The sequence below is a fragment of the Equus caballus genome, chromosome 7, assembly GCF_041296265.1.
Source record: "Equus caballus isolate H_3958 breed thoroughbred chromosome 7, TB-T2T, whole genome shotgun sequence".
Classification (NCBI taxonomy): Eukaryota; Metazoa; Chordata; class Mammalia; order Perissodactyla; family Equidae; genus Equus; species Equus caballus.
This window is the reverse complement of record NC_091690.1, coordinates 80,768,064-80,788,562: the sequence shown is the minus strand read 5'-3', so window position 1 is coordinate 80,788,562 and position 20,499 is coordinate 80,768,064. Positions and strand designations below refer to the sequence as shown.

Here is a 20,499-nt window from a genome sequence, read left to right as displayed (position 1 = left end):
TTCGGTCACTTTATTCATCCTGGCAATAATTTATGAAACATTAATCAAATGTCTATTAAATGAAGTAGATGCTCTCTATAATTTTTCCAGTAGTTTTTGAGCTTTTGGTATGTTTAATTTGGCAGGGAGAGGAGGGGTGTCAGCCTGGTTCGCTGAAATTGACATTTCCAGCCCCAAAATGTCTATGGAGGGCAGAGCTTTTAAATCCACTTCCTTTTTTTTTTAACAACTCTAATGACGCACAGATAACCAATATCAGATTTGCCCTCCCACATTGTGATAGACAATCATTTTTAGTTATTTATCTGCAGGGGATGTCTACTCAGTTATCTTGCTCTGTTTTTGCAAAGGTATTTTTCCTGCACAAGCCACAAGATAGTCAGTCTGATTCATGCTCACTCAGAGTGGTGAGTGACAAACATATTCCTAGAAAAGAGATAACTCTTCTTCAGCCCTTCTTTCACTTCAAAGCAGTCTAGATTCTTTTAGCAAATCAGGTCCAAGTCTTCTTACCTTCAGGCCAAAATAATCCTAGTTCCTGGAAGCCTCAGGAACCAATAAAGAGGGAAGTGTTAGGAAAATAAGTAAAATATGGAATGTTTTTCTTCCCTTCGTGCTGGATTTAAGACAGGATTGACCTTCGGTTGTCCTGGGCTGTCAAGGAGTTCCCCAGCCCTGAGGAACTGCCTCTCCATCCTTCTGCCTAGTTTTCCTTATACTACTACATCCTGTGTAGGAAGAATTCCATCTGCTTTTCTGACTCTGGTCTGTCTCAGCTGAGCCACACAGGAGCTGGTAGCATAGAACATAGCCAGTAGGCTGGAAGGACGAAGCATCCTCCAGAAGCAGGTTATTGCCATGGATGTGACACACAGCAGTTTACTGTGAGACTGTGAACCATGGTTCACACTTTCTCTCCCCCGCCATTGCCATGGGGTTGATATCCCTCTCTCGCTGTTCTCACACCTTTAATGTGCAAATGATTGCACAGAAGAGCTGGAACAGGTCGCAGAAGCCAAGGCAGACTGATAGGGCTAGGAGAGCTGTGTACTGGGGTGAGGTGGCGTGCTTAAGCTCTCTTGGAACTGATGCTGCTGCCTCAGTACAATCTTAGAAATAATCCTGGAAGTACTCTATTGCTTCACTTTATCCATCTGGTAGTGTAGACTGGTGCTGACTCAATTTTCTCTCACTGAAGTGAAATTTTGAGGATACCAAAATGATTGAATAGGTCTATGGAACAAGAAAAGGGAGGGGATGGCACCAGAGGGAGATGGGGGAGAGGACAAATTAGTTTCAGTTGACTCTGGGGTTTGTGCCAGTGAGAAGATTATGGGTTGCTTTCCTCATACTGGTGACCTATATTAGAATTATACTGCTGGGTTTTCTGAATTATCTGCCTTTTACCATGCTGTTTCTGTAACATTCCCTATTTGATACCAGCCTGCCAACCTTTTTGGATTGGCAAAGAGCATCTGCAGGCAATCAAATGTGGTCTTGTTCTCTTGGCCCCGGGGAAGTGCCTTTGCCCTATTCTTGTTTGTGTGTAGCTGGCTGCTACAAAGTCTGCTGTGGAAATTAATCTTATTTCTCATGTCTGGCTCTCTTATTTTGTTTATCCTTTCATCTTGTGCTATTTTCTTCTATATTAGATTAAGAACAAAAATCAGAGATATGAGTGAATAATATTTTATTTTATTTTATTTTTTTAAGTTAATGAGACTGGAGGAAAAAAAAATCTCCACCCTTGGAGTTTTGTCACTTGTAATTTCTTTTATCTTACTACCAGGTTCATAAATTTTCTTCTCTTTGAGGTAAGAACTTTTTTATTTTTAAGAACAGTTCTGTCATGGGATAATATGCTGTCTTTCCTATATGATATTACTGACCATCAAGCCTTATCCTTACTTGTCCAGGAATAGAGAGAGAGCTTTGCTTTCCTATCTGTGATTGAGTCTGCGTATAGCCAAATACTTTAGCAAAACTCACTAGAATTAGGAATGAAGGCCAGGGGAAGGATAGTAGAACACAGCAAAGCCAACTGACCGTGAAATGACTAGCCCTGTACTCTGAGTATCTGATCTACCTAATCAGAATCTCAGTCAGTTAGAGCAGGCCTGGTTGGTACCCTAGAGATTCATAATGCCATAAGACATTCATAATGCTGCAGGTTTTGGAGCAGAGAACTTTGAAGCCTTAGAAGAGGAGCATGAAATACCAGTAAAACACCAGGATCTGGTACAAACTGAAGATTTTCAGAACCGTGATTGCCTCCTAATTATAGCAAACATTATTTGAACACCATTCAAGACACAACACTAGGTGCTAGGAGCATAAAGAAGAAGATAGCAAAGTTTCCCTCTACAAAAAGTTTATAGATTGGGGGAAGGATAGGTCAGATTAGTTAATTTATTTCACAAATATTTATTGGACACTTATTACATGTCAGGCAGTTATCTAGGCATTGAAGATATAATAGTGAACCAAAACAGAGTTCCAGCCCTCATGGAACTTGCATTCTTGTTGGGGGGAGAAGGAAGAAAGTAAAAACAAGTAAATATATATCAGGTAGCAATCAGGGCCATGGAGAAAATAAACCAGGGTAAGGGAAATAGGGAGTACAGTGACCAGGGTAGGGTGGAGTGGAGCCTTCTGTTATATATAGGGTGGTCAGGAAAGGCCTCTCTGATAAGATTACACTTTAGGAGATACTGAAGGAAATGAGAGAGCAAAATATCTTGGGGAAGAATATTCTAGGCAGAAGGAACAGTAAGTACAAAGGCTTGAATTGTCAGTGTGCTTGATGTGATTGAGGAACTGGAAGAAGGTCGTTGTGGCCAAAGCAAATGAACAGGGAGGAGGGTAATAGGAGATAACATCAGGGAGGTGGTAGGAGGCCAGACTATTTAGGGCCTTATAGGTCATTATACAGATATTTGGCTTTTACTCTGGTATGGGAAACCAGAAGACTGTGCAAAAGGACGACGTGACTCATTTTATAAAAAGATTGCTCAGACTACTGTACAGATTAGGCTGTAGAAGGGCAAGAGTGGAAACCCGGAGACTGATTAGGAGGCTGTTATACAGTACCCCAGGGGAAGGATGAAGGTGGCTCAGAACAGTGTAATAGCAGTGAAGGGGACAAGAAAAGATCAGGTTCTGGATGTATTTTGAAGACAGATCTGACAAGTTTAGTTGATGGATTAGATTAAGGGTCTGAAAGAAAGAGTAGTCAAGAATGACCTCAAGGTTTTCGATCTAGCAATTGGAAGAATAAAGTTGTCATTTACTGAAATGGGTAAGACCACAGGAGGAGCAGGTTGGGGATAGGGAATAAGAATCAGGAATTTGATTTTTGAAAAAGTTAAGTTAGGGATGTCTGTTAATTAGTCAAGTGTAGTTGTTGAGTAGACAGTTCCACAAGAAGATAAATAACACCACCAGGAAGCCTATACTAGTTGCCAAGGTGTTACAGTCAATAATAGCTAGAAGAGTTCAGTAGAAAAAGTGATTATTTTGGCCTGGTGTGACAATAGTGATGGAGACCAACATCTGATTACAGCTTCATCATTCTCTGGTGAGTCAACTGACTATGAGGTGGTATGGAGAGGAGGCTGCCTCCAGAGTTTGCCTCATGAACCTCAGAGTAAGCAGAACTTAATAGCTTATCTGGTCCAATTCCCTGCCTATGTGTGAATCCTTTCTAACACAAGTACAGCCTGCCATGGGCAGCTGAGAAACCACCGTCTCAGACCAATCCACAAAGCAGATAACAATCAAGAATAATGCTGTTCTCTTTGAAATAACAAGTCTGTTGGGTCACAAGGCAAAGGCAGAGAGACAGAACACAGAAGGCCTGGGGCAATGTGACACCCTGCCTTAGGTAGATTCCCGTGTGTTTTTGAACAACTGCAAACCCAAGGACAACCTGCCTATGTTCCCATGGGGTAGAATGGGTCTTATGTTGTATATCCAGCTATCAAACAAAGAAGAGAAGACACAGATATTAGTGCTCTTTCAGATTTCCAAGGCCAGATAGAGACATGTATATTTGGCTTGAAATGAGAGTCAGTCAGGAATCCATGTTTATCTACAAACTGTATATGAGGGCTAAAATGGAGTCAGATGATTTTATGCCCTTTTGGGGGGAAAAAGGTGAATGATAATCAGCTTCAATTTTACGCTGAACTTGAGAATTGAAAATACATATATACACATACATATACTTACTAACATTTGAGTGCATATTCTATACCTGACCCAGTATTAAATGTTTCACCTGGATCATCCCATTTAATCTTCACAAAAGTACTACCAAGTATTTACTATCTTGGACTCAGCTCTGTCTGACTCCAAAACATGTATTTTTAAACAGTACTCTAAGTCAGGGGTTGGCAAACTTTTTCTGTAAAGGACCAGATAGTAACTCTTTTCAGCTTTGCAAGCCGAGCAGTCTGTGTCTCAGTTACTCAGCTCTGCTGTTGTAGTGCAAAAGCAGCCGCAGATGGTAAATGAGTGGGGTTGGTTGTCTTCCAGTAAACTTTTATTTACAAAAATAGTCAGCAGGCTGGATTTGGTTTGTGGGCCGTATTTGCTGACCCCTATTTCTAAGTGGTTCTAGTTGTGGCTCTATTACTGGCTAGATACCTTGTGTTTCTCCTCTGGGAGTAAAACGCTACAAAGAAGGCAGACTTCTGTCATTCCCCCTGTTTTCCAGTCTGGGCCATTCTGTGGACCACAACATTCCATTAGGTTGATTGTGTCTGCGTTCAATGCAGCATGGATAAAGGGATTGAGAAAATGGTCTTAGAAGTTCTTGTTTAAAGTTCTTGTGGCATCCTGCAGTATAATCTGTTTCCTCTCACCTCACTTTTCTTCTCACTCTAAAGCCTGATTAGAAGAGATATTTAAGCAGACTGGGTGCCACACTGAGGAACCTCAGCTATTTCCACCAAGAATACAGCACTTCCCGTAGGACCCATTTCCTTCAGAAGCTCCTGACGATGATGAAAGCACCATGTTTGAACGTTCCCATTAGGGTTTAGCAGCCACATTTCAGGAACAGTAGAGAACCAGAGACTTAGGTTAGTACTTGCCTTGTTGAGCCAAAGTGTAAAGCAGGATCCATGTCATGAGGATGACTTGAGAATTATGTCCAAAAGGCCACCAGAGTACCTGCAGCACCTGTCTAGCTAATTGCTAGTGTATATGTTGAAGGACATCAGGAAAGTAGAAGACAGCCCTTGAAAAGTCAAAATTTCAGTAAACATAAAAATAAGCCACTTAAGCAAATTTACAAAGCAAAAGTCAAGGAGTGGGAATGCAAGTAGTACAAACTATGTAATGTAGAAGTATTGAAGGGATTCTGAGAGAAAGAACTAGGTGGTGTTAATCAAGAAAGGCATTTGATGAAGTAAAGGGTAGAGATTTGTTTTTTTTGGTACTATGTCAAGAGCTGGGCATACAGCTGTGATCAAGACAATCAAGGTCTCTTCCCTTATGGAATAACACTCTAGGAGGGGGAGTGAAATAGTAAACAAGTAAATAAGCAAAATAATTGTGGATTTCTAATTATTATGAAAGAAATAGTGGGATATGTTAGTAACTACAGAGGTTGGGTACCTACTCTAAATAGTATGGTCAGGGAAGATGTCTTTGATGAAGTGACATTTGAGCTGAGACCTGAGATGAGAGTAAGCTAACTTTTTGAAGTGTTAGGGGGAGAACATTTAAGTAGAGGGAACAGTGGTGCAAAGGCTTTGGAATGGGAAAGAGTTTTTGAGTAAGGAAGTGTGAATGAATAAAGGGGAGAGTGGTATGTATATAGAGGTTGCAAGGATGGACGGAGACCAGATGCTGCAGAGCCCTGTAGACCGTGGTAAGAAGTTTGAATTTTGTTCGAAGAACAATAGGAAGCCATTGAAGTGTTTTGAGTAAGGAAATATATTATCTGACATATTTTTAAAAGCTCACTCTGGTTGCTTGTAGATAATGAATTGGAGAAGGGTGAAAGAAGACGCAGAAGACAAGTTGGGAGCCTGTTGCAGTACAGATAAGAAATGATGAGCCAGGGTATAGAAACAAAGTGTCCATCGATGGATGGATGGATAAAGAAGATGTAGTATATATATACACGATGAAATACAATTCAGCCATAAAAAAAGAATGTAATCTTGCCATTTGTGACAATATGGATGGACCTTGAGGGTATTATGCTAAGTGAAATAAATCAGACAGAGAAAGACAAATACCATATGATCTCACTTATATGTGGAATCTAAAAAGCAAAACAAATAAACTCAAAAAAAAAAACCCAAGCTCATAGATACAGAGAACAGATTGGTGGTTGCCGGGGGATGGGGGCAAAATGAGTGAAAAGGGGTCAAAAGGTACAGACGTTCAGCTATAACATAAATAAGTCATGGGGATGTAATGTACAGCGTGGTGAATGTAGTTAATAATAACTGTATTGCATTTTTGAAAGTTGCTAACAGAGTAGATCTTAAGTCCTAGTCACAAGAAAAAAAATTGTAACTGTGTGGTGACAGATGTTAACTAGACTTATGGTGTTCATTTTGCAGTGTATACAAATATGGAATCATTATGTTATACACCTGAAATAGGGTTATCTGTCAATTATACCTCAATTTTAAAAAACCATTGCCTTAAGATAAAAATAAAGCTTAGAGGATGAGGACAACTAAAGTTACATTGCGTTTTTAAGGTCTAACAAACTTCGAAACTTTTCTTTAAGTATGAGAGAAAAGGAATGATGGTGGCTTGGACTAGATTGGAGGTAGTAACGAAGAGAAGTAGATCGAGTCCGGATATGTTTTGGAAGAAGCAGCGACAGTACTTGGGATGGAAGGTTAGCGAAAGAAAAGAATCAAGAATGGGTAGGAGTATGGAGGTGCCATTTTACCAAGTTGGTGGAAGGGGAGTAATCCAGAATGTTAACACTGAATAGGACTTTGGAGCTCAAGCCTCTTTTATTACTGATGAAAGGGAGGCTTAGAGAAAAGTAATGCTTAGAAAGATTAGTGATTTGCCCAAGATAGTATGTGACAACCGGTCATTTGCTGAAAGTATAAAGTCTCATGGAAGACTAAAGATCAGATTGGGAAGGAGGATGAGCGGTGGTTAGTGGAAGATCTTAAATGCTAAGTTGGGGATTTTGTGTCTGATGCAGCTGTTGAGAGAACCACTGTGGGGGAAGGAGACTGCGAACGGCATGTTTTGGAGATTGCTTGAACTTAGCAATAACAGTAGGAATGGAGAGGAAACTGTGAGGTATTAAAGAGGCAGAATTTCACTCACCAAGACAGACAATAAGGGAGAAAGGACAAGTTTTCTGGGAAAGATCAGTGGGACAAGTTACGTTTGAAAGTGCCTGTGGAATGTCTAAGTAGGGAAGTTCAAAGAGGAAGTTGGATCTGTGGGTCTAAAACTCACAAGTGAGGTGTGGGCATGAGACAGAGACATCATTATAAAAGTAGTAATTTATGTCATGAAAGTAGGTAAGATTGTCCTGAAAGGAAACGTAGACTGAGAAAAGGGCCAGAGATAGAGCGATGAGGAACACTAACATTTAAGAAATGAGTAGAGGCAAAGGAACCAGTAAAAGATGGATGCAGAATAGACAGAGAGGTGGTTTTAGAAGCCAGTGGAGGAGAGTCAAGAAAAATGGAATGTTGACTTTACTGCAGCATTGTTTCTAATGCAAACGTGGAAACAACCTAAATGTCCATATGTCCATTAGTAGTTACAAAAATTGAGGTAAGTTTGTACCAGAAACTCAAATGTCTGCTGAGGATGTGCTGTTTTAAAATGCAGAAAGCAGGGCAGATGTAAAACATAGGTGCTAAGGTGGTCATAGGGTAACCTGGCATTATACCTGCCGAAATTAGTTACATTGTTGGGGGGTTTGTGTGCATGTGTGCACACTTTAGTTTTTGCATGATTTGGCAGACACTGTTAGCTAAATCATCACCCATTCTCAGCCTTTTCTATCTGCCTGACTCCTCTATAGAGATTAGAAAAGCTAAATTCTCTCCCAAGCCCCATTGCAGCTAGGAGTGGCCATGTGAATTCTGACTAAGAAGATATAGGCAAAATACTGAGGGAACTTCTGGGAAAGCTTTGCTTTCCTGATAAAAGGGATAGATGGCACAGAGTCACTTCCTCCTTTCTTATTCCTAGAATGTGGATGTAATGCCTGGAGCTGGGGTACCCATCATATGACCCTGAGGGAATATCCAAGAGAATTACAGAGACAGTAGCCCTGAAATTGTTAAGCTGCTGAATTATTGCCAGCAGCTGCCTACCTCCAGACTTCTTATGTGAGAAAAAATACACCTCCCTTTAAGCCACTGTAAATTGGCTTTTCTTGTGGCTGAATGTTTTCCTAATATATGGGGTATATTTTTTACTTTATTTTTATCAAAAAATACATGTATATCACTTAAAACTTTAAAAAATTTTAAACTGTTCCTTGTATTAGGAACCTCCATATTTCTAAGTAAATGGCGATACTGCTATTTCTTGATTTATTGATTTTACCATTATCTATTGATTTTCTACTGTAATAGATAAGAAGGGTTTAAGTCTCTTACACCTTTCCCATCATGTCCCCTCTCCTTTTATACTAATCTTCTGTTAAATGACTGTTTTGGGTCAAATCAGCATTCACTGCTTACATTATTATGACTATGTTCATATTATTCACAGCTGAGTCAAATAATGTACTATAATTATTTTTCTTTTCACATACAAATATTTATTTTTCTCAAAATTATTAATTGGCTGTTTTTTCTCTTTATTTCATTTTCTCTGTAAAATTTAAATCTCCTCCAAGTGCCTTAAAACTGTAGATGATCTAGCAGACCCATTTTTTTTTTTTCTTGGCAACATCCTTCGTGGAGCCCTCTATCATCCCATTTCATTTTGGCCTGGTTGCTCTCAAGACCTGCTACACACCCTATATCCTAGACTTTTTTTTAACACCACTCTCAGAACTCCCTGTCCCTCTCTTCTCTATTGGATCCTTTATTTCTTGGATCCTATGCTTTTTTATCATTGGTTTCCCTTACTTTGGTGGAGCATATCCTTCAATAACTTCTTGAGGATGACTGGGAATTAACTTTCCTAAGACTTGATTGATAGTTTGGCTAGGTTTAGACATTATGTATTGTCAGATTTTTTTAAGTATTATTCCATTGTCATTTAGCTTCCATTGTTACCATTGAGTAGTCCTATGCTTTTCTGGTTCCTAATCCTTTGTATTTGGATCTTTTTCTCTTTGGAAGCTTTTGAAATCTTTGTCATCCGTGATATTGCAGAAATTCGTAGAGATGTGAAATGTTGGTATGGGTCTTTTTTCTTTCATTGTGTGGGCCCTTTCAACCTTTAAACTCACATCCTTCGGTTCTGGCTTAGTATGGCACTCCACCATCACCCTTAGCTCTTCTAGAACTCTGACAGCACATAATTTCTAAGCCTAGCCAAACTATCAACTAACTAGAGTCTTTCGATTTACTCTTATAAAAACAGTAAACTTCTGGCATTCTTCCCAGTTGTCTGGGTCAAGTGGGAGTCTTATGCAGGCTGTACACTATTTCCAACCTTTATTGTGCCCTCCAAATGTAGAGGTTGTAATACCTCTAACTCCTCAGCCTTTCCAGGATTTCAGTTTGAATAGAAAAACTGCTTTTAAAGCTAGACCCCAAAATGTGTAATAGCTCAAACATAATAGTTTATTTTTTCTTGAGTAACAGTGATACTGCTACTCAACAGTTTGACTGGAAAGGTCCAGTTTTGCTGGAAAGGTCAGCAAGACAGCCCTCTGCTATGTAGTTATTTAGGGATGCAGGCTGACAGTGGCTCTTCTGTCTTCAACACGTGACTCCAAGAAAGTTACCCTAAGGGGCATCTCCATTCCAGCCAGTCAGAAGAGGAAAAGAATATGGAGAAGTGTGCACGGGAGATTTTTATGGGCCAGGTCTAGAAGTGGTGCATGTCACTTCTACTCACATTCTCTTTGCTAGAACTCGGTCATATGGGCATGCTTAACTGCAAGGAAGGCTGGGAAACATAAGCTGGGTGTCTGCCCAGAAAGAAGAGGAGAACATGGGTTTTGATGAGCACTTCCAGCATTCTGTGAAGTGGAATGGTCTAGGTCAGTTACCACTTTTCTGTCTGCTTTTCAAATTCCAAAATTGTGTCAACATCTCTCTTTTTTTGTTGTTGTTTCTTTCCTGTTCTCTTTGTTCATGTAGGTTTAGGCCTTCCTTATTCCTTGACTATCATTTTAGTGATATCTTGGTTGGGAGCAGAGGTAAATGTGCAATTATACTGTCATTTAAAACATGTAGGCATAATAAAATGACCACAGAAAAACATCTCTGAGGTTCATATGGGTTTATTGCCTATGAATTTTCAACACTTGAACTATACTATGAATACTTTTACTTATAAAAATGATTGAAGAGAGTTCTATGTACTGACATAGAAAAATGCTTTTCATATATTAAAAATAGAAAATTTTAGACAGTGTTATAGTATGATCTTATTTTTGTTATGTTTGTAAATGTATTAAAAAATTTGGGAAAGCTACACTTCTAAATTTAATGGTTGTTAATTGTAGAGAGTGGAACTGAGAAGGGGTTGAGAGGTTGGGGAGGCTTTCTTTTAAAATTTTATGTACTTCATTGATATTTGAATAATTTACATTAAGCGTGTATTTTGTTTTTTGGTTACTAAAGAACAAATAAAGAAATAGTCAGCAGGGCCAAATGCCCTAGAGAAGTCAAGTAAAATGAAGGCTGAAAAATATCTATCAGATTTGGAAATTAAGAGATCATTATTGGTGTTGTAGGATCAGAAGTAATCTCAGTGAAGATAATATAGGATATCAGGAAATAGACATAGTGATTTTGACTTTTTTAAAAAAGACCAAGACAAGGGTGTGATTAGAGGAGGATGTAGAGTTGAGGAGGCAGCGTCTGAGGTTATGTGGAGGAGTTTTCTCCCCAATGTGAGAACTTGGAGTATGTTTCGTAGTCTGTAGGGGAAGGGTCCAATAGGAGGGGAGGAAAATTCAGAAGAGAGATGTCTTCAAGAAAAATGATTTGAAAACTTCCCTCGTTTGCCGCCTCTGTCCAGTGATGATTAGACTTCTCTGCAAGATTAAGAGTAACCAGGTAAAGTGGTATTCAGCAAGACCAGTGTAGAAGGAAAGCCCCAAACTTTTGGTGAGGAGGGCTTTGGTTAGATGGCCTTTGAAATCCCTTCCAATCTTCAGTTCTACAAATCCAACTTATCTTAGTTGGTCCTGCTAAGCATGGACTTGACAGAAACAAACACCCTGCTTTAGTGTGACTTGAGCTAGGAATCCAGATTTATTAGTGAGAGAGGTAAGAATGAAGAATTTCTGTTTCTTTTGAGAAGCACAGCATTCTCCCAGTGTCACATCAAGAAATCTAACAGAGTCAGCACTTCCTCTAGCTCCTTATCAAGTTAAGAAGCTCTCGTTTTCTTTTAAGTGCCTCTCTCTCTCCTTTTCCCAAGGATACTGATTTAGAATCTGCTTTGCCAAGAATCAGTGTATTTTGGGAAGCCATTTCTTCACCTCACCAGGGTTACAGTGAGTCATGGCTGTGACTCCCTTCTTCCTCAGAAATCTGTAAGGTGGCAGATAATGAGGACCTTCTTTAGTTCTACCCCCTTCCCTGGGAAGGTTCTGGGCTCTGGACTCTTCCCCCTAGAATTGGTGTGCCATCTGGTATATGTTACGTGGAAACTTGTGGCTAGACTCTATACTTGGAAGGATTTTAAATATTATTGTAAACAGAGAATAATATGCTTGTGTATAGAAATTTCTCAGGTGAAATGACTTTTTATCAAGAAGTAGCTTATACTTTCTGGAGGCCACTTTGGGTAGAAACAGTAGAGCATGGATATGTCTGTGCTAGGAATTCTCCTAAGCTCTATCAAAGGCAGACTTGAATTCATATTCCTCGTTCTGCTTCCTAACATTAGATAGCCTGGCACAGATAAGGTCTAATTATTCTAATTCTCCTGACACAGATAAAGTCTAATTAAATCCCTTGCTTCTTGGTCAGTCTCTGCCCCTTTTATACTCCCACTTTTTGGCCCATTGAAGAGAGGGGGAATGGATGACAAGCATATGGCGGGAGTTGCCTTATGCTCCTTGAGGTCCGGAGGATGTCAGTAAGGATGATTCCTGTGGGTTCTGCCAGGTTCCAAAGTATGTCTCTGAGAGGTTTACTCAGCTGGTATGAATTCCTGTCTTCCCAGTCTATCCACCCCATGGGTGACTCAGCCCACAGGAGAGCCAGGCCACCAAGGCATATGCAGACGGGGTCCAAAAGATAAGACTGTAAAGGAGTGAGACTTGAAATAGAAGCAGGCAGAGCTTCTGACAACCAGTGCTTGGTAGGTTTCTTTGGCCTGGGAGAATGAGCTGCCCCTTCTGTAAGTCATCTGGGAAGATATACTATTCTACTTAGACTAAGGCCACTTTTCTCCTAAAATGCCCTTGTAAGGGGAGGGAAGGCAGCAGGCCTAGGTGGTTCAAGTCACAAGGGTCCCTCAGTTCTCTTTAGCCATAGAATATTCATTGGCCCTATCCACATTTCCCGGTGTCCCATCTTGTTCTTTCATTCATTCAGTGGCCTACTGCAAATTGGTTTATAGTACCCGCTCTGACAGTGCCAGTGAAGTCCCTACTTGACGGAAGAATAAATAAGAAGCAAAAGTAGAGCTCAGTTATGTGAGGCTCCTTCCTTATTTCTGTGGGGGACAATGGGAGAAGAGGGAGATGACCTGTCTCTAAGAAACCTCTGCTTTCTATTCCCCAAGCAACCTCATAACATTCTGCAGAGGCGCCTCATGGAAACCAACCTGTCGAAGCTCCGAAGCAGTCGTATCCCTTGGGCCTCCAAGACCAACAAATTCAATCAGGCGAAGTCTGAGGGACTAAAGAAGTCTGAGGATGATGACATGATTTTGGTTTCTTGCCAGGTAATGTTCTGAGAACAGCTTTTCCAGGGTTTTCTGGAGAGTAGGATTTGGGCCCATTATTATGCCAAAAGGGGGGCCCTCTTCTCCAAACTGTATAGAGTATGGGTCTTATCATGGAATTCATAAATGAGTTTCAAGGGGGGACTCCATACAACACAAGAAGTGTATGTAATATTTTGATGCATGTGCATCTTTATGGGAAAAAGGACCAAGGTTTTCATGAGATTTGCAAAGGGGTATGTGATACACATACACACACACACACACACACACACACACAATTCAGAGCTACTTGGTATATAGAATGAAACGCCCCAAGTCCTTTGGGATCCTCTGTCAGCTCTAGATTCAGAAGAAAAAGAACCTCTCAAAGGAGGCTCAGCCATGAGTAAAGATGGGATGCTACCAACCCATAGCTGTGAGGATGCTCTCCAACCCTGCCTTTCATATGGCATCTGCTGCTTGCTCCCTGGATCTTCTTTCCTTTTTGCTTCTCTGGCTCCTGCTGAACAGTACGTTTTCTCTCCACAGTGTGCTGGAAAGGATGTGAAAGCCTTGGTTGACACAGGCTGTCAGTATAATCTCATCTCTTCAGCCTGTGTGGATAGACTGGGGTAAGTAGCCACTTGTGCTAGGTGGAAGTCAGATGCTAATGCACTCTTTGCCTGAATCTGTTTTGAGGTTGGAGACAGTGAGGGTCTCCACAGAGGCTCCAAGAGAAGTGTGCAGAGCTCAGATATCAGCTGGAACCAGTACTTATTAAAGGGGCAGAATGGTGGGTTCTCAGGCACCTGAGAGAAATCAGTGAGCCAGGAAAGCCTCAGGCTTTCCATTAACTCCCACCTACTGAATTTTGAATAAAGACCTTTGGGCTCTGGAATGAGAGTGTGAGATCCTTGGCTCTTTGAGGCTGTGCCCTGATCCTGATTTGTGCCCTGCCCAGACAACAGATTAGAAGGAGCTGTCCTCTTGGTATACACTAGGTGAGGAAAAGCAGGGATGTGGTTGGCCTTAGCTTACTCGGGGTCCTTCTGGAGGCCACGCTGCCTGTCCACAAAGCATCAGTCAGAACTTGGAATAGGGCTGCTATTGGTGCTGGGCCTGAACCATCATAGGGTGATTAACAGTAGTTTCTTAGTGCCTTTCCTCCCTGTGAAGAACATGTGAAATCAGATATTATTGCTGCCCCTGCTGGGGACTGGGTTCAAAGCAGACACCTCATATGTTGAAAGTCTTGTTCTCTAACAGCTGGAATTGGGTTCTCCCTCTTTTAGTCAGAGAAAGCCATTTTGTATCTTTCCTCCTTTTCACTCAATCTGTACTTTTCTTTCTTTCCTTCTTCCTTCTGTTTCCTTCTAAGTACCAGATGAGCCCTGAGGTCTAGCCCAGAACTGGGAGGATCAACCCAGTATCCCTTTCCACTTTTCTAGCCCTGAGTCCAACAAATCGTTCCCCAGCCCAAATCTCTGTGTTGAAACAATCACTAGGGTAGATATAATGGACCATTTTAAGCTACTTTCAAGATGTCCATATTCTTAGGTAGGACTTGCTCAAAGCTTGATTTGTATAATCAGTGACCTCTGCCATATGATCTGTTCCTTCTTGTTTCTACCCTGTCCTCACCATAACTGTGACTCCTTCAGGCTGGCTCTGTGGGTTTTGTACATTGCTATTTAGGATGCTGGGGGGAGTCCAGACCACAAGTGCTCCTGTGGGAAGAATCCTGAGCTTTTTTATGTGGTGAAGAGATGAGAGAGAGTGCACCATCATGTTTCCGGAAAGACTAATAACGTCCTGGTACATAATTAGGCAGCAGACTGCCATGATTCCAGAGGAATTAATAACCATCTGTAAAACTGCAATTATTTTTCTTTTGGATGGGCTGTAACACCAAAAGAGAGGAAATGGAGTAAAGCAGAAGTATTGGCACAGACAGTCCATAATTAAGTATTTATCCACCAACCCATAATAGCTTGGGTGTTAGCTGTTCCAGTCAGCTTACATAACTGTGTGAAACCTTGGTGCTGTTCCTTTCCTGCTTCCCCTGCACAGACAAGTTAAATTAGTTAGGACTTTGTCCCCAATATTCCTTGCTGATACCAATATCAATGCACTTATCAAATAAATACCTGCCTCCACTAACCTTATAGCCTAACTGATGAGGATAGACTAAAATAGAAAAGACAAAGAGAAAATTAGACATTGAACAAAGCATCTTCTAAAATTAAGATTAACTTGCCCTGGGGCTGGCCCTGTGGCTGAGTGGTTAAGTTCGCGCGCTCTGCTGCAGGCGGCCCAGTGTTTCATTGGTTCGAATCCTGGGTGCGACTTGGCACTGCTCATCAAACCACGCTGAGGCAGCGTACCACATGCCACAACTAGAAGGACCCACAACGAAGAATATACAACTATGTACCGGGGGGCTTTGGGGAGAAAAAGGAAAAAAAAAAAGATTAACTTGCCCTCTTTGAGATCTGTTACTCACAGATGGGTAAAAGGACTTGTTAACTAAACTGCCTTGCACATGGGTGGGGGTGTTAGGATGCAGAATAGGATTCTCTGAGTATGTCAACTCTCATCTTTCACCAGTGCAGAGAGTGACATAGCTTTTTGAGACCAGGAGCTGAATCTTTAGTTTTTCATATCCCCTGGCATGTTTAGGACAAAGTGCTGAAACAAGAAGTATAGGCTGGCTAGCACTTTTTTTGGTAAATTAATCCCTGGAAAATTCCAACTGTGAGTCAGAATGTAGCATTGCTAAATTCCACCAGAAACCTCTGCCAAGGGGATTCTGATATCATCCTCTCTGGTGCAGACTGAAGGAACATGTTAAATCTCACAAGCATGAAGGAGAGAAGCTTTCTCTACCCCGGCATCTGAAAGTGGTGGGCCAGATTGAGCACCTAGCGATCACACTGGGCTCCCTCCGCCTGGACTGTGCAGCAGCTGTGGTTGGTGAGTAGAATTGGGGACTGGATGTATGGACCCCTAATGTAAACTCTCTCTTTATGTGCACCACACCCTCATGAGATCTCATGCTTATAAATATTTCCTTCTTCAAAATCCCAGGTTTCCACTTCTCTGTGCTTTAGACCTTGTCCCAATTTTTGCCCTCCAAAGTACCAGATGGGCCCTGAGCTACATTCAAGACATGTTGAGAATCACTCAGAAAAAAAGTGTGTAACTCATGATTAAAAAAAAAAATCAAGGGGCAAGTAAACAAATATTTTTGTGTGCTGGTGAAAATGGCCCCTGAGAGCTTTCCATGAACTAGTTGGAGGTAGAGGGCAAGATCCTCTTACTCCTTTGCCACAAACCCCTTAATAATTCCCACCATCGCCTATATTTTCCCTCATGTACTCTATTCTAGATTACTCTTAAGTTCCTGTTTTTTGTCTAAAGGCCTTTGTCCTTTAGAGTTAAAAAGACCTGGGTTTGAATGTTGGCTCTATCACCTTTTAGCTATAGTGATCTTGGAAAATTACTTATTATAACAGATGCTTAACACATGTTTATTGGATGGATGGATGCATGAAAGGTTGGATGGAACCTAATGGCAATAAGGCTGACTTCTAAACCAGCATGGAAATGGCTAAATCTTAATTATTTTTTTGTTAGAGGACAGTGAGAAAAACTTGTCCCTTGGCCTCCAGACGCTCCGATCTCTGAAGGTAGGATGGATTCTACTCTCCCTTTGGTACTTCCTCCCTGAGGCAGGCCGCCTCCTACAGAGAAACCCCATAGTGGGATCACAGACAGTGACCAGTGATGCTCTTGTTTTTAGTGCATCATAAACTTGGATAAGCACCGGCTGATCATGGGGAAGACAGATAAGAAAGAAGAAATCCCTTTTGTGGAGACAGTTTCCTTGAATGAAGACAAGTAAGTGCCCAAATGGGTCAGGTCAAGTCAAATCCATTTGTCATTAACTGGAGGGTTTCTCACACAGGATATTGGGCTGTGTCCTGCCTTTGGCCTTCAGTCATACACAGGTACCCCTCTCCCCACCCCCAGAGTTCATCATCCTACAAAAACTCTCTAGCTCACATTTCAGAATGAGCAGAGAGGGGCCGGCCCCGTGGTGCAGCGGTTAAGTGCACACGTTCCACTTTGGCAGCCCAGGGTTCACCGGTTTGGATCTTGGGTGCGGACATGGCACTGCATGGCAAGCCATGCTGTGGTAGGTGTCCCACGTATAAAGTAGAGGAAGATGGGCACAGATGTTAACTCAGGGCCAGTCTTCCTCAGCAAAAAGAGGAGGATCAGCAGCAGTTAGCTCAGGGCTAATCTTCCTAAGAAAAAAAAAAAAGAATGAGCAGTGATGATACTGCACAGAGTGGTGGGGAAAATGAGTAGCTTTTGTAAACTAAAATTGTACTTGCCTACAGCCTAACTTCTTTGAATTTGGTATCATTTCTTCTATTTCTTTCTCATTTCAGCACTTCAGAAGCATAACTACAGCCTGCAGCATGTCTGCACGTATGCACACACGCCAGGTTGACAGATTGAGGAAACTGAGTTTGAACCAAATGCAGTAGCAACTGGCCGTGGACCAAGTCCTTCCCTCTAATAGAAGCTCCAGGGGCTCCTTCCCACCCAGACCTCTCTAGACTTTAGTCTGTGCTTAGAGATATTGTCTGGTTATAGCCATTGTTTTTTACTCCTTCAATCACTTGATTTATAGACCCTTTTGACACTGCCAGGTCTCACTAATGGCCTATTTCTCTGCTTCTTCCAAGAATTTGCTTTTATTAGTTAAGTATAGGGGCTTCCAGGTTCTATTTCTTCATAGATACACTTGCTTCTTTTCCTATAGCTAAAATGTATAATAAACAAGAACCTGATCTTTACCTTTCTTCAGCTATTTCAAAGAGGTGCAGTATACCTATGTCTCAGAATTAGTTTCTTCTAAGTCATTCATTGATTTCTCAAGTATGAATTGATCTGAAAGAACCCAGAGAGATTATCTAGTCTAATCCTTTCATTCAAAGGTCCAGAGAGGCAAGTGAATTGTGTAAGCTTATATACAAAGTCAATGGAAAAAGAGACTTAGAACTCAGACCTGACAAGCCAAAGCTATATGTTCATTCTCTCATGCTGCTGCATTTTTCTTCAAGCCGTGAGAGGAGGATGAAGAGGTGAGGGTTTGTGAAAAGGGAGGCAAGGGGAAGAATATGCTTTGGGAATGGATCTTAGAAGGATCTGAGTAGCCCTCTTTGCTGTTTGCTAAGCCCACTAAAAGCCCCCTGCTTCTAACTGTCACATTTAGGCCCTTTCTTGGTGCCTAGAAGCCAAGAGTACAAAGGTGAATGAGATGGTGTCTCACATTGAATTCTTTCAGGGGAGCAGGTGGAAGGAACCACAGATAGAACATTAATCACTCTCTGAGATGGAACTGAAGGCTTCAGTGAGTAATCTAGCCATCACTCTCAGACACTGATACCCCCAAGATCCAGTCAGTGTTTCTGCCTATCTTGTTATTTGTCTGACACAGATTCAAGTAGCTGGGAAGAGGAGAAGGGAAAGGAGATGAAAAAACCCAGAGCAGGTCCAAAATAGAAGGGAGTGCCAGGTAGAATCAGTTGGTGGGAAGGCCTACCAAGGGAGTCCTTTGTGGGATGGAGGTCAGAAGTGAAACTTCCAGGCAGGGAACTGAGGGTTGAGAACTCACCTCTGTCTTGGTACAAGGAAAGAGGCAGGGCAGGAGCTGGCAGTGTTAAGGACAACTTTTCTGACTGCCCAATATTTCCTGACCCATCTCAAAGGGTTGGAGATCACGGGAGTTTCTTGAAGCTTTTTGTTAGGGTGTCAGTTTGGGCACAAAGATAACTATAATGGACTCTCTCCTTCAATTTAGTTGTAGAAGTGCTCAGAGAAGTCAAAAAAAATAGCCAGCTGTGGATATCCCTTTAAGAGATTCCCAAGTCTTCCCTTGGTTCACAGCAGTAGTTCCCAGAGTATTTAATGGATCCCACTTTGAATTTTGCCAGGTTCCACCAGCAACCTCATCTAGTGTTCAGCTACTGTCCCAAACAACTCTTTGGAACTCTAAATGTTTTTAGCTTTATAGAAGCTCCCTAAAGACTGGGAACTTGGTGACCCCCATTTGAACAGCTAGGCAGCCGCACTGCAGCCAGCTGGCACTGGATCATCCCTGGCTCCCTTCCTATCAGTCTCCAAAGAGGAAGCAAGATAGAAAACTAAACACAGCAACAATAGAGGCCGCATCTCAAGCTCATTGGGGGTGATCCCAGCTTACCAGCCTTCAGTGCTCCCTCCAACTCCACCCCATTTTCTTATCCAGGGGGGACCTGCACCTTTCCATTGAGGCCTTTCCATTCTCCTCCCCACCCTATCATGGCACCACTTTGGCCTGCTTCTTCTCCTAGGACTGAATTGAAATACTTCACCCCTTCCTTCCCTAGTTGAAAGTTCCACGCCAAGCCCTGACTCTTGGCCACAAGTGAGGCACGTTGGAAGTTCCTTGCCTTGGTTTATCTTTATTTGGATTCCCTGTGGACCAAGTGAGGCAGGAATTCTCAGGTTCTAGAAAGATGTGACTGATTCTGGCTCTTTGAGTTCAGGATTATATGGCATCAGAGGGATGATCAGATGGCCTTGGTGATCTTTCAGGCCTCTGAGAATCAGTAATTTTCCAATTTTGGAATAGAAACAATTGGGGTGATCTGAACTTAGGGCATCATAATCTCACTAAATGCAGTCAAATCATTTGAATTCACTAACCAAATAATTGTGCTTTAAACCTCAGCCTTAATAGAGGTACCTAAAAATGTCTAAAGATAATTATGGGAAGTCTTGAGCTTTATTAATCGTCTTTAAATACTGCCAGGTTGATTACTCTGATAGCCCATACCGCCTTGATATTCATGAGGGAGCACTGGATCTACTTTTCAAGGGCTGGCAAGGTAAACAGGTAAGGTCAGTTCTTCCCAGAATCCTAGAAAATTCTCTCTGGGGCGTCTGATTGAGGGTGTGGGAAGCAAGTGTCTACCCAAGTCACAGTTCTGAAGACAGGCAGTAGCAAAAGTAACCCTGTAGAACTGGTACCCCTCTCATTCCTTATTAGATGTCCATCTCAAATACAGGGAGTTTGAAAAATATTGTTTTTGTCATTTGGTATTTTTATGCCTGACTTATTTGAGGAACAAATGTTTTCTGACTTTTCTATTTCCTTGCCCTGCATGGACCCCACTTGGTAAGATTTTCTATTCTTTAGTTCAAAGTGTCTATAGAATGGATTGCTTGGTATGTCAGAGGCCCTCACTCTTGTATAATAGAAATATCTTTCCTGGCTGGGGACATGGAGGAGGTGAACTGGATTCCTCCCTCCTTCTGTTGCCAGGCCTCTGCATTGGCACTTTATCTGCTCAGTGTTTCTGGCTGTGTTGGGTTTCTTTGTGAGATTGATGTAACAATAAAGTGAAATCTTCCCCTCTG

The 20,499-nt window shown here is 41.6% G+C and overlaps 1 protein-coding gene across 1 annotated transcript in view; it reads left to right on the top strand.

Annotated features, from left to right (window-relative positions):
* NRIP3 (nuclear receptor interacting protein 3) overlaps positions 1-20,499 on the top strand; it is a 21,754-nt gene extending 1,255 nt beyond the window's left edge. The window contains exons 2-7 of the mRNA XM_001504910.6: positions 12,880-13,041; positions 13,573-13,655; positions 15,857-15,996; positions 16,660-16,712; positions 16,826-16,923; positions 17,481-20,499. Of these exons, the coding sequence (XP_001504960.3) occupies positions 12,880-13,041; positions 13,573-13,655; positions 15,857-15,996; positions 16,660-16,712; positions 16,826-16,923; positions 17,481-17,496 (552 nt within the window). The 3' untranslated portion in view covers positions 17,497-20,499. The remainder of the gene's footprint in view (positions 1-12,879; positions 13,042-13,572; positions 13,656-15,856; positions 15,997-16,659; positions 16,713-16,825; positions 16,924-17,480) is intronic.